Source organism: Hibiscus syriacus, unplaced genomic scaffold, assembly GCF_006381635.1.
Source record: "Hibiscus syriacus cultivar Baekdansim isolate YM2019G1 unplaced genomic scaffold, ASM638163v2 tig00110122_pilon, whole genome shotgun sequence".
NCBI lineage: Eukaryota > Viridiplantae > Streptophyta > Magnoliopsida > Malvales > Malvaceae > Hibiscus > Hibiscus syriacus.
The window spans coordinates 663,787-678,465 of NW_024062598.1; the positions used below are offsets into that span (position 1 = coordinate 663,787).

Sequence of the window (14,679 nt, forward strand, 5' to 3'; positions counted from 1 at the left end):
TCAGCTGATTTAACGTGTTGAGTCAGCTGATTTAACGTGTCACGTCACCATTCTGTAATGATTGTTAACGGCTGTTAACGTCGACTGACTATTTTATAACAAACGATAATGTCAGTGACCGATTTGTGACTTTTAAAACATCAGCGGTAAAAACGAACACTAACCCAACATTAATGACCATTGACGTAGTTTACCCAACAAAAATGGAGTTTGTCATGAAAATTATAACAATGTCAATCAAGTGTATGAGTGCGAGTGTTTTGATTTGTTTTAATATTATTTTTTTTATTTGTGTAAGTTTTTTCAGCTTAGTTGGTAGAGCACAAGGTCCCACGGTGGTCAATTCATAATTCGGAAGTCTCCTACGGAAGCTGCTCTCAACTTGGTGTTGTGGGCACCTACTATCCTACTTCCCCCTTACCCCATTATATATGGGAATAAGAGTCTTCTAATTTAATTTGTGTAAGTTTTCTGTGGGTGATTTGTTTCGGGTAAACTTTTATTTAAGTGGATTATCATCACATCACTTTCATTTTTTTTAAAATAATATATTCTTCGTCTGTTTTAGATAATAAGGATAAATAAAAAAATATTACAAATGAATTAGAAAAAGGACATGAAATTTTAGAGTTGAGTCTGAATATTTGATGAGTTATTTTAAGTTAAAATTTAATTAATAGAATATATAAAATTTGAAAACTATTATTATTATATCTTACTTCGTTACCATATATATGACTATTAAAAAAAATGAAATATTGATAATTGAATTTATAGAAAAAATAATTTGATAACTAAAATAGGAGAAAGATAATAATATGATGACCATAAATGTAGTTTAGCCATTGTCGGGTAAAAGTATTACAATTTGAAAACGTTGATGTTTGGAAGAAAATAGAATTTTGGCACGGCGGTAATATAAAGGGGGATGGCCTCTAAATACTAGTTCCAGCAGAAACGACGCTAACGTGCGCCTCTGACTCTCCTCGACAAATTCCATTAACGCCACCGTTTTCACTGCTTTTTCGTTCCCTCAGGTGTGCTTTATTCCAAATCTCTCTATCTTTATATCCCTTCTTCAGGCCTCATTAGTTATTTTTCAAAACCCTAGATTTTTTTTCCTTTTTCGAAATCTTATTCCCTTATTGGATTCCGTGCAGTAGAGGGAGAGTAGGACCAAGGCATTGACGTCCTTGTCTATAACTCAATAATTGGGAGACACTCTTATCAATTTTATCTGTAAATAGAAATTTTTTGGTGAATATTTAAGGATTTCATGAGGCTTGGAAATTTCGGTTGTTTTGTGGCTTTAGTTGCCTGAACGTAGGAATCGTTTTATTTGAAATTATGAGCTTCGGATTTTTTATTATTGAAAGATGGGATGCGATGATTGTTCAAACTCCAAGGCAGGTCAACAACTGCAATTTGATTTGGGGAATGATGCTGAGCTAGGGTTAGAAAAGGTTTCATTACCAAATCCGTTGAAACTTAGGAAAAAGAAAATGGATGGTGATGGGGGCTCTAAGAAAAGACTAAAGGTCACAGAGGCACAAGTTGGTGCTGATTCAGATGATAATGAGCCCATTTTGTCTTTATTGAATTTAAGAAAACCTAAGAATCCTAAGAAGGATAAGGCTGGATTTAAAGGCAGTGGAAGGAAGTGCCAGAAGCGTGAAGTTAAGGCCGGTAAAACTGTGGGCAAGGATGAGGAGGATTTGGGGGGAATGAATGATACATTGGCGAGCTTCAGAAAGAAGTTAAAGGATCCTAAGAAAGATATTGATCCGGGAGCAGTGAGGGTAAGGAGTTGTTCTTTGAATGAGTCCGTCGAGGCTGATGGAGTTTTGGATGGGAAATCTGTATCAAAGACTGGTGTGGTAGATCTGGGTACTGGTGAGGACAAGTCTGATGTGGCCACTGATAAAGGTGGCGAAAGAAAGCGTACAGGGAAAGTAAGGAGATCCAAGATTGATTCAAAAGAAAAAAAATCCATTGAGGTTGATGATGAATCCAGAACTAAGCACAAGGAAGATAAGAATGAGGAAGGCTTGTGGTCCGGAGTTGGCTCGATTCAGTATTTGGATGAGAAGTTGAAAGAACAATTGGCAGAGGTTTCACACGAGGCACAATCTGGTACAGTAAGAAAGTCTCGCCCAAATTTGAGTTTGAAACAGAATCGCAAGGCTTCCTATCATGCTTCTGTTTCTAAGAATCCTAGCAGAAATTATGGTGATAATTCTCATTCAGTTTCTAGTTCAAGTTTCTCACATTCATCCTCCAAAGAATGCAACACGGTTGAGAATCAAAGATTTGACCATAGTGTGTGTCAACAAGAGAGCATTTTGGAACCAGGTGACTTAAATGTTCAAAAGGGTCCTACAGAGGATCAATGTATGTCACCTAAAGTTTGTGACAAGGGCGGATATTGGCATTCCAACATTGAGCTCGGGGACAATTGTCCAGCAGTTGACCAGAGTAAACCAGATCTTAATGGTTCACAACAAACTCTACATGCTTTGTCTCTGTCTGTTGTTGATTCACTGAAGATGGAAGAGACTTGCAGAGTCGTTCCAAATACTTGCACTGAGGACAACTCTTTAGAAACCTGTGTTCATCCAAATCAACTTGTGGCCTCCATTCAGAGGTGCAACTCTGGTTCGCATCAACCATCTGAGGATGCATGCCATGTGGCCAATGTTGATTCTCCCACATCAACACCTGATGAAAATGAAAGTTGTCATGAAGATGCAGTCTCTCTTCCTAGTTCTGATATCAAAGACAGTAAGTCATTGATCATCCAGCGAGGTGGGCACAATATTAAAAAGCGTAGACAAGGTGATATGGCTTATGAAGGGGATGCTGATTGGGAGAATTTGCTAAATGAGCAAGGTTTTTTTGCAAATCAACAGTTTGCAGACAGTGACCGTTCCGTCAGAGCAAGAGAGAAGTTTCATGAAGCAGCAATATCATCTGGACTGAAAGCTCGTGCCGTGGGACCTGTTGAGAAGATCAAATTTAAGGAGGTCTTGAAGTGTAGAGGTGGGCTGCAGGAATATTTGGAATTCAGGTTTGTGAATATGCATATGATTTTGTTTACGATTTATGATTATTATGAATGCTTTTGAGTATGGCTTCCTTTTTGTGCTTCCATTCTGTTTTTGTTTTAAGCTATATACTACAGTGATTAATTTCCTTGAGACCTTGTGTGCCAGCCTGCCAGGTAGCATCTTTTGTTGTAATTTTTATGATCTGGTTTGGCATCTCAACATAGAATTAGTCGTAAAATTTTAGGATTTGTATTGATTACTTTCTTTGATAGAAGTTGACAGGATTGGCAGTTTCCAATATACTGCCTTCAAAATTTTCTATTTCAAAAAGTTCTGTTCTTCTCAATGGAATTTTATCACTGACTGTTGCAGGAATCATATCTTAGGTCTTTGGAGTAAAGATGTTAACCGCATTTTGCCTCTTGTTGACTGCGGTGTTAGTGACACTCCATCAGAAGGTGAATCACCCCGAGCTTCCCTACTTAGGGAAATATATGCATTTCTTGATCAGGGTGTAAGTGTTTACTCTCGAATGAATGAAAAATTGTCATATATGTTTGTTGATGGATGATTTTTCCATGAATTTCTAGTACTTGGTATATTATGTTGGTCCTGAAAGTTAGATAACCTCCTCTTTGCAGGGTTACATAAACTTTGGAATTGCTTCAAAGAAAGAGAAGACGGGCCATGGTGTTAAGGCCAATTACAACCTTCTCGAGGAAAGAAAAGATGATGGTAATTCTTTGGCCTGTAATGCTGATTCAGAGGATGGTGTTGCCTTTATCCTTGGTCAGGTCAAGAATTCTGAAGCTTCTATTGAGACAAAGAATGGTGTTATGGTTTATGATCAAAACCAAACATCTGTAGCCATAATAACACCAGAATTACCTTATGTAAAAGAACAAGAAGAATGGCCAAGTGATAGTTCCCAGCAAAATGGAAGCATCAGTGCAAAACTAAATCCTGGATTGATTAGTTCAGAGGCTCCAAGTGCTGCTCAATCTTGTGATGCAATTGACATGGGAATAGCCCCTATAGTAACTTCAGAAGGACGGAATGACTCACAGTATTTTCAGCCTGCAACTTATGATAACTCCGATGGGAATCATCACCTGCAGGGTGATTTAGAGGCCAGAAAGAATGTCATAGTTGTTGGAGCTGGTCCTGCTGGATTGACTGCTGCACGCCACTTAAAACGTCAGGGATTTTCTGTAGTTGTACTTGAGGCTAGGGATAGAATCGGAGGTCGTGTTTATACTGATCGCTCCTCTCTTTCAGTACCTGTGGATCTTGGGGCTAGCATTATTACTGGAGTTGAGGCTGATGTATCAACTAATAGAAGACCGGATCCTTCCTCATTGATTTGTGCACAGTTGGGGTTAGAGTTGACTGTGTTGAATAGTTCCTGTCCTCTTTATGACATTGTGTCTGGTGAAAAGGTTCCTGCTGATCTGGATGATGCTCTGGAAGCAGAATACAATAGTCTTCTTGACGACATGGTGTTTCTTGTTGGTCAAAAAGGTCAAAAAGCAATGACCATGTCTCTTGAGGATGGTTTAGAATATGCCCTAAAAAGGCATCGAATGGAAGAAATAGGAGCAGAGATTGAAGAAAAAGAATCACATTCTTCAGTCGATGCTTTCTATGATTCCAAAGCAAGCAATGTCTCCGGAAATTTTTTTGAAAGAAAATGTTCTGAGCAGGAGCTTTTGAGTCCCCTTGAGAGAAGGGTTATGAATTGGCACTATGCCCACTTGGAGTATGGCTGTGCCACTTCGCTTAAGGAAGTGTCTCTTCCCAATTGGAATCAAGATGATGTTTATGGTGGATTTGGAGGAGCCCATTGTATGATTAAAGGGGGTTATAGTAAGGTGGTTGAGTCTCTTGGCGAAGGACTTCTAGTCAACTTGAACCATGTAGTCACAAATATTTCTTACAGCCCAAAGGACCCTGGGCTGGATAATAGTCATCATGGGCAGGTCAAAGTTTCCACATCAAATGGTAGTGAGTTTTCAGGGAATGCTGTGCTCATCACCGTGCCACTTGGTTGCCTGAAAGCAGGGGCCATAAAATTTTCTCCTCCACTGCCCCAATGGAAACAATCATCCATACAGCGGCTTGGTTTTGGAGTGCTTAATAAAGTTGTTTTGGAATTCCCAGAAGTGTTTTGGGATGATTCTGTGGATTACTTTGGAGTGACTGCTGAGGAAACAGATAGTAGAGGCCATTGCTTTATGTTTTGGAATGTCCGGAAAACTGTTGGGGCTCCTGTTCTGATAGCCTTAGTGGCTGGTAAGGCAGCTATTGATGGTCAAAGTGTGAGCTCATCTGATCATGTTAACCATGCTGTAATTATTCTCCGTAAACTTTTTGGAGAAGCTTCAGTTCCTGATCCTGTTGCCTCAGTTGTGACTGACTGGGGCAGGGATCCTTTCAGCTATGGTGCTTACTCCTATGTTGCCATTGGAGCATCTGGAGAGGACTATGACATGTTGGGTAGGCCTGTTGAGAACTGCTTGTTTTTTGCTGGAGAAGCTACCTGCAAGGAGCATCCTGACACTGTTGGTGGTGCAATGTTGAGTGGACTTCGGGAAGCCGTGCGATTAATTGACATATTTACCACTGGAAATGATTATACAGCTGAAGTAGAGGCAATGGAGGCTGCACTGAGACAATCAGAATCAGGAAGGGATGAAGTTAGGGACATAATTAAGAGACTCGAAGCAGTTGAACTTTCTAATATCTTGTACAAGAACTCTTTGGATCGAGCCCGGGTTTTGAGCAGGGAAGCCTTACTACAGGACATGTTCTTTAATGTGAAAACCACTGCAGGACGATTGCATCTGGCCAAAAGGTTGTTGGGTCTCCCAGTTGAATCCTTGAAATCCTTTGCTGGGACAAAGGAAGGGCTTACCACACTGAACTCATGGATGCTGGTATTATTCCTTTTCATGATTTATTGTCTATGCTTGTGTCCTAATACGGTTTTGTTAGAGTAATGCATATATTTAGTGGCATTAAATAATGGCTTTGATGTTTATTGTGTTCATTTTGGAATATATAGGATTCAATGGGGAAAGATGGGACTCAATTGTTGCGCCATTGTGTTCGTCTTCTTGTTCTTGTTTCAACTGATCTACTCGCAGTTCGTTTATCAGGTACTTGTTTATATCGTGCTATCATATATATTTTGTCATTCATAATGCATTTGCATGACATGTGTGAAGTTTTTGTATGTGAATTTATGTTGCTTTTCCACGAAGTAGTATATGATGAATAAAATTGGCTAAGATGACACTTCTATTAATAATTGTTTTTTTAGGCATAGGGAAAACCGTGAAGGAAAAAATTTGTGTGCATACAAGTCGTGACATACGCGCTATAGCAAGCCAGCTGGTTAATGTTTGGCTTGAAGTCTTCCGTAAGGCAAAAGCTTCTTCAAAGAGAAAATCCCTTAAAGATCCAGCTTCAGGAAAGCCACCTCTACACTCACGACATGGTGCTTCAGAAAACAAAGCAATCTTGCAGGATACTTTTTCTGCTGGAAACCAGTATCCTTTCGCCTTCGGTGTGAAAGAAAATGACAAATCAGTTGATATGGAGGTGGAAGCTGTCAATCGAGGGATGTCAGAGGAAGAGCAGGCTGCCTTTGCCGCTGAAGCAGCTGCCCGAGCTGCAGCAAAAGCAGCTGCAGAGGTGTCTTTCTTAACCTTATCTACAGTGGCATATCAATATTAATGCATTGTCCCTAAACAACTGTTACTTGGATGCCACATTGCAGAAGGCTTTATTTGTTCTTTTTGGTGTTTGATTTTACCTTGTTCCCCTTCGACACCCAAAGATTTATAGAGCTTATCCCTTGTTTTGGTGTTAACGTTTTCAACATTTAGCCTTCTCGTATACTCTTTTAAGAATGTTTTTTGAAGGTTTTGCACTGTGAAAGAATTGAATGAATGCTTCTTTTTAACTTTTGATCAGGTTGATATCATTAGTTGATAGACTGAACAAATTTGGCTGGCTTGTGATATTATTGAGCATTAATTTGGAAATGGAAAGAATTGCCTAACATTGTATTAGAATCATGTCATTCATGTACTTTTTGTTTTGCCTTCAATAAAGAAAAAAAATTCATTCTTTCTTTTCTGCTATATCATGGACTTGTGTACATAAAAGTTGTACTATGCAGGCACTTGCATCCACAGAAGCCAACTGCAACAAATTGCTGCAGCTTCCAAAGATTCCATCTTTTCACAAATTTGCCAGAAGGGAGCAATACGCACAAATGGATGAAGGGAAATGGCCTGGTGGTGTTTTAGGAAGACAAGATTGTATATCAGAAATAGACTCTCGGAACTGCAGAGTTAGAGACTGGTCTGTTGATTTCTCTGCTGCTTGTGTTAACCTTGACAGTTCTGGAATGTCAGCAGATAACCTGTCTCAGAAGAGTGACTTGAAACTTAGGGAGCACTCTGGAGAAAGTTTGGCTGTGGACAGCAGTATCTTCACAAAAGCATGGGTTGATAGTGCTGGTAGTGGTGGGATTAAGGATTATCATGCCATTGAGAGATGGCAGTCTCAGGCAGCTGCAGCTGATCCGGATTTCTTCCATCCTACAAATTTCAAGGATGAGGAAGATTCAAATACTAGTTCAAGACAACCAACCTGGAAGCACGACGGACGAGCTAATGAGAGCTCCGTCTCCCAAGTATCTGTAAACAAGGAACGATTTGATAATCATCCCCGTGGAGCTGATCGTATTAAACAAGCTGTTGTTGATTATGTTGCGTCATTGCTAATGCCCCTTTATAAGGCAAGAAAAATTGATAAGGAGGGGTACAAATCGATAATGAAGAAAACTGCAACAAAGGTTCCTCTTCTCTTCTCTCATCCATTTCTTTTATTTTACTCATTTTCTATAGACTTCTTTTCTATATCTACTTCCAGTCTGGTCTTAGGCTTCTGTCATCTTACCAGGTAATGGAGCAGGCAACAGATGCAGAAAAAAACATGGCTGTTCCTGAATTTCTTGATTTCAAGCGCAAAAATAAGGTATGCATACGCTTTATGTTCTGCTTTAGGTTATATTATTTAGCCAGTCATATTAGTATTGTTGGTTTATTTTTTTCCCCATTTTTTCTCCCCGGTTTTAAAGATTCTCTGATGCACTCTATTGGCTTCGTAACTGTTAATGAGATGATATAGCTAGGGCATTATTGCTTTTGTTAAGTTTCATTCATATATTAACTTTGATTTATGATTCTTATTTTTATAGTTGTCAAAATCATTTTAATGATCTTAACAAAATTTCTAAACTGAATACTTCTTGCTTTCCCTTTTACTGTGAAAAGGACAACTGCAGCTTTTGAAAATAGACACTTAATTGTAGAATACTGATTTAGTGTCTTAACTAAGCTTAATATGGATGCCTTTGACATGCAGATTCGTCCCTTTGTAGACAAATTGATTGAGAGGCACATGGCAACGAAGCACACCATGAAACCATGATGGTGTTAAGGATTGACTGGTTATGCTTTATTGGCTTTCTCTATAAGACCTAAAATGCCTCTCTCTGCTCGAGTTCACAGCCTTAAAATATGTGATGCTGGAAAAGAGTTATACAATCTGCAGTTCATTACCTAGAAGGTGTTCATGGAACAAAAGAACATGGTTCACTGCTTTATAATCTGGATTGACCCTCAAAGCGAATCAGAAGCTGCTTAAGTTGAAGCATTATTGCAAAGTTTATCGGAACAGCACTGAAATATGGTAGAAGCTTTTGGATCTTAAATTGCTTTCATCATCATAAATGAGATCAATGGAAGTGTCGTGGCTTCTCTTCTATTTTGTGGGCAAGTGAGTGGCGTTGAAGATGATATCAAGATCCTTGTATTATTGGCACAAAGGGATACTTGAAAGGGTGGTAGTCGAGATCCAAAATTTTATTCTCGGATTCCCACAGATGAGACATTACTTGTCCTTTCTTGTTTTTGATTTGTACAGCTTAGTATTCTTTTAGCGATGACAAGCATACAGAGATTGTCTATCTGGAAATACCGCAACATTATCCTGATTTTTTTTTAATTGAGCATCAATTGCTAACTTTAATTTCTTTCTTCAAATCTTTATCGGAGGAATGATAGATTTATATGCATGGAACGAATCTGAAGGGCAATACCTTCATTCTTTGTAGTGGCTTGAGTGTGCTTCTGGATATATATATATATAGATTTGGGGGTGGGGGGGTGGTGAACTGTTGCATGTGCATTAGTATACATGAAATATCTTCATTCCAAAGATTGAAGAGTTTGATCTATTTACTAATGACATTTACATTGAAATTATTAGGTGAGTTGTAAAGCATTGGCATTGTTACTACCGTATATCATATGCCTGGGTAAGCTAGACGGATGCATTATGCAATACTAGCTGAGTGTTTCATTTTATATACCAGAAGCTCAATGGAATATCCATTTCATTTCTCAGCTATTAATTTATTGCTGATGCCTCTGTTTTGGAATTCCAGATTGGCAAAGTGTTGTGGCTGGGAGATAGGAGGTATGAGTACATTTGCCTCTTACACCTGCTAAATTCTTAGTCCCTAGAAGCTATTATGTGACCAGAGCAGGTTGGATGATATAATTGCAAAATCCCAGCTAATATAGGTGAAGCTCAAATATGTTCCTTCCATTGATTTTGAAGGTTTATAATTTAACATCATGGTTTTTGGTCCCAGTAGAATAGAGATTTGCAGGGGTACTCCATGGATCTTTGCTGTTTCACCCTTATTATCATGTAGTTTTTTTTTGGTAACAGTTGAAAGCCAAGTGATATTGAGGTTTGATTCAGTTTCATATGGATCTTACGTAGTGGGAAATTGTTAGGCATTACATATATTGTACAAAGAGATTTGAATGTTCGGTCTTGAGGACAATCAACTTAACTCTCCTCTGGGTTTAAAGCACTTAATGTTTTGTTTTAGTTTTTTTTTCTTTCTCCCCTTTCAGGATTTTTTTTCTTGTTTAGATTAACAGTGATTAGACTGAAGAACCTAAACTGCTTTATAAACAAATGAGGGATTATTTTACTATTGCAATCCAAGTGTAAGGCCCCTAATAGATTCCTACCATAATAATCCCAATGGTCTTGACTTCCCTACTGCAAAAGTAAAACGTCTTGCTCACCTTCAGTATCTAATGTACTAAAAAAGCAAAATCAATTAGTAGAATATGAATTTCGCAAGCCAAAAAATTTAAAAAGCAGAGTCGATTAATTTTGCAAACGTAAATATGTATAGAAGGCATTGTAGTCTGTTAATAGTAAGTTGAATTGGAAAAGAAGTAAAAGGAACGTTCGTATATACTGAAATTTTGTATTATCAAGTGCCAATTTGTGTCGGGCTGAATTTGCATTCCCGAGGCAGCTAGAAGTTGAATTGGGCTTTGTAATTGCAATGGGGATTTAAGGGTAAGTCACTGATGTATTCTTCTGCTCGTAACTCGTCTCTCCATCAGAAGAGGCGGTGAACTTGTTTTTTCATGTCAAATCACAAGAAATACAACTTCTCCTACAAATCCCTTTACTTTTCTGCCTTTGCCAATACGACGCATTCGTCTTTGCCCTTTTCATTTTCTTTGATTATTGCACAAGTACTGCTGCACCAAGAGAGCAGATTCTCTGTTGCCAGACATTTTACAATATCGAAAGGATTATTAAGAAAACATTCAACAATTTGGTAGAGCGGAGGACTGTAATGGGTTTCCTTCACATTAATCCGGCAGGTCGGAGCTTTTTTATTTCTCATAATCATACCTAATAAGATTATTTGCGGAAATATTATACTGTTGGTCTTGGTAAAAATATTGGACCTGCTTTAGCTCCATGAAAAGTCCGGTTTACTTTTTTCTGTGGCTGAAACAAACTACCGGAACCGGAATGTCTACTACTGAAGCTAGCTAGGCACCACGTTTTGATTTTCTTAATGATCTCTGGGTTTCCTTTTTGGAGTTTGATTTTGGCACAGTTACTGTTACAGGAAAAAGATGGGGTTTCTTCATAAATCCGAGAAAAGGAACTCCCTTAGGACGACAGTGCATGCTACTGCTAGAAGGCTCTCCCTGAGGGATTTGCAACTATGAAACCAAGTACAACTACTGCACTGCAGCTATGGATGGATGTGGAAGTAGATTTTCTGAGAAACCAATAGAATCGTGGAAATTGGCGCTTCTTTCATCTTGTGTAGCTGATGACGGACCAAAGGGCTATGATGCTCGGAATGCGTTTTCTACCTACTTGCCTCAATATCAATGTTAATGCCATTTGGTTTTTGACATCACAAATCCTGTTAGCAGTAACTAGTTTGCTAAATTTCAACCTTTCTGTCCGCCATTTGGTTTGCTTGCTCTCTCATTGTTCAGTCTAATAAGTGAAATGAACACCAAAATTCAAATTTAAGACTATGGACATCTTCACTTCATCTTTCCACCGTGAAGTATATTCAAGTATTATTTTATAAATTTATTTTATTTTTTAGATTAAATCTTGAGTTCAACCATTTTATGATACTCTTTCGACAATACAGAGATAATTTATTATACCTCTATAAATATTATTCCCCCACCAATCTATCAACAACTCAAATTTAAGACTATGGACATCTTCACTTCATCTTTCCACCGTGAAGTATATTCAAGTCTTATTTTATAAATTTATTTTATTTTTTAGATTAAATCTTGAGTTCAGCCATTTTATGATACTCTTTCGACAATACATATATAATTTATTATACCTCTATAAATATTATTCCCCCACCAATCTATCAACAATCATCTCTAGAAAGATTTATTGGAGAGTAAAAGACGAGACTCTTAATAAGACTCTTGATAAACTCGAAAGATTTGTCTTGATTAAATATTTTAACTTACGATTGTATTTATATACTCTATCAACTTATATATAAAAATTATGATTTTAGACTTAACAAGAGCATGCAAAGAAAGTTAATTAAAGATCAATATATAAACCCTAATAACATATAAGAATGGGGACTTTGACTATTCTCTCTTTGATCGTGAAATATTTTTTCTTCAACATACTTTTATTATTTTTACACAATCATTGGTTAACTATTGATTATGATTTATCATTCAAACAAAAAATAATAAATCATTTTTTTATTGACAAGATCCCTTTTGTTTCGTCCATGTTAAGAAACTCAAAACTAGTATAACAAGTGTATATTCTCATTCACTCTATTTCAATGACACAATGACAAGTTTATATAGGTAAAACTATAACCAACTACTAGCCCATCTGGTATAACCGACTCCTAGCAGGCAAGTTTAACATCTTTGATAACATCTCTAACAATCTTCACAAGCTTTCAGCACCAACTTCAACTACACGCAACATACCACCTTCAGCTACACCAGCTCACACAACATACCAACTTCAGCTACACCAACTCTTATTCTCTAATATCCTCCTTACTCTTTTCATTCTCCTTGACCAAATGAGAAAACCTGCATTTTGGATCAAAACTGCTCAAACGAAGGACAATGGTTTAGTAAATCCATCTGCAACCTGATGACTAGCTGGAACATAATTGACTAGCACCTGTTTAGTAACAACTTTTTCCCTCACAAAATGCACAACCAGATCAACATGGTTAGCCTTTTCATGGTACACTGAATTGCTACTCATGGCAACAATACCACTATTATCGCACTAGACAACCGGTACACCATGCTGTGTAAGCCCCATTTCTAAAAGAAGTGCGCTGACCCAAGTTACCTCAGCTGCTATATCCGCCACACTACGATACTCTTTCTCCATGGTGGATCTTGAAAAACACTTTTGTTTATTAGAGGTCCAAGACATAAGGTTGTTTCCTACAAAAACACAATATCCTGATATTGATCTTCTATCATCAAGACTACCACCCTAATCTGCATCAGTAAATGTTGTCACCTCCACATCCACACCATAGGGAGACAACATCAATCCATAATCAAGTGTGCTAACAAGATAGCGAAGAATCCATTTTACAGCAAGAAGATGATCCTGACATGGGGCATGCATGTACTGGACAACTTTATTTACACTGAATGTGCCAAACATACAACAGTGCACCAACAATATTGTGATATTCCTTAGCATCACAGAGCAGATCACCATCATCTTGTGACAGCTTGGTTAGTGTCATAGGCGTTACCACATAATTAGTTGTATCCATATTAGCTTTCATCAATAGCTCAAGTATAAACTTGCGTTGACTTAGAAAAAGAGACTCACCACACTTCTTAACTTCAATACCAAGGAAGTAGCCAAGTTCTCCATGGTCCTTCAATGAGAAAGCATCACTCAAGCGTTGAACTATATCATCAATCTCAACATCTAAAGCTCCAGTGATGACAATATTATCAACATACACTAACATATACGTATAAACACCCATGTTATTGTTGAATAAACAATGATGTATTATCCATAGATTTAACAAACCCTAAATGAAGTAGACATTGCTTTAATAGAGCATGCCAATTGCGAGGTGCCTGACGCAATCCATATAATGTCTTGTGCAGTTTACACACAAGTTGACTGCCATCCTCAGCATATTGTTTGAACCTTGGAGGTTGTTGCATATACACTTCCTCAAGCAACTCTCCATTTAAAAAAACATTATTAATGTCAACCTAACGCAGTTGCCACTTTCGAGCAACAACAAGAGAAAAGTCAACATGAAGTGTAGCAAACTTAACCACTGGACTAAAAGTCTCATTGAAATCCTGTCCTAGGACTTAAGAGAACCCTTTAGCAACCAACTAAGCCTTGTAGTGATGAACCGAACCATTTCGATCCATTTTTAGTTTAAAAAACCACTTACACCCTACAACTGATCGTCCAGGGGGTAACTTCACCACAATCTATGTGCAATTACGCTGCAAAGCATCAAGCTTAGCATGAACCGCTACTTTCCAGTTAAAAGACCTCAACGTATCATACACATTAACTAGTTCCACAGTTTCAAAAGTCACTGCAAATGCTTTAGGCTTAAAAATGCCACACTTGCTCCTCATGAGCATATGGTGACTATTCATTGCAGGTGCAGATGTAGCTAAATGCTCAGACACATTGATGACAGTATCAGTTGCTTGAACAACTGTCTGATTATTAGACGCCAACACTTCATTAGTGTCAGTTAAAGATAAATATTCACCAACCACTGTAGGTGTTGACTCATAACTCACTGACTCATCTTGCACAAACCTTTGTAGTGTACCACTAGACTCAGTAGCACCCAGGTCAGTCAACGAACAATCAGGCTGAGCAGCTACTACCCGTAACCTTGAAATGTCAGCTACAACTTCTAGTTTAGCTGACTCCTTTGCAAGCAAACCAGCTACACCTGCTGTAGGAGACTTGTTAGAAATAAAAAGATAGATTCTTCAAAATCTACATGACGAGACACATAAACTGTCCCACTTGAGGCAAAACAAAAATATCCTTTGTGTCGAGGGCTATAACCCAGAATCATGTACACTTGAGATCGAAACTCGAGCTTATGTCTTTGAAACGACCTTATACGAAAAACACTTGCAACCAATCACTTTCATTGAAGCATATTCCGATTTTA

At 38.0% G+C, this 14,679-nt stretch overlaps 1 protein-coding gene across 3 annotated transcripts; it reads left to right on the forward strand.

Moving 5' to 3' along the window:
* Window positions 1–934: 934 nt before the first annotated feature.
* On the forward strand, window positions 935–9,149 carry LOC120215513 (lysine-specific histone demethylase 1 homolog 3-like). Of its 3 annotated transcripts, none has more exons than XM_039213184.1 (9): window positions 947–1,037; window positions 1,161–3,067; window positions 3,420–3,561; window positions 3,689–5,983; window positions 6,112–6,205; window positions 6,370–6,743; window positions 7,234–7,914; window positions 8,022–8,096; window positions 8,487–9,149. In XM_039213184.1, exons 2-9 carry the CDS (start codon window positions 1,377–1,379, stop codon window positions 8,550–8,552), a joined length of 5,418 nt encoding a protein of 1,805 aa, XP_039069115.1. In that variant the 5' UTR covers window positions 947–1,037; window positions 1,161–1,376; the 3' UTR covers window positions 8,553–9,149. The 3 variants fall into 3 exon arrangements, with proteins under 3 accessions (XP_039069114.1, XP_039069115.1, XP_039069116.1); XM_039213185.1 differs by having other exon boundaries at window positions 951–1,037; window positions 1,411–3,067; XM_039213183.1 differs by having other exon boundaries at window positions 935–3,067.
* Window positions 9,150–14,679: the final 5,530 nt, after the last annotated feature.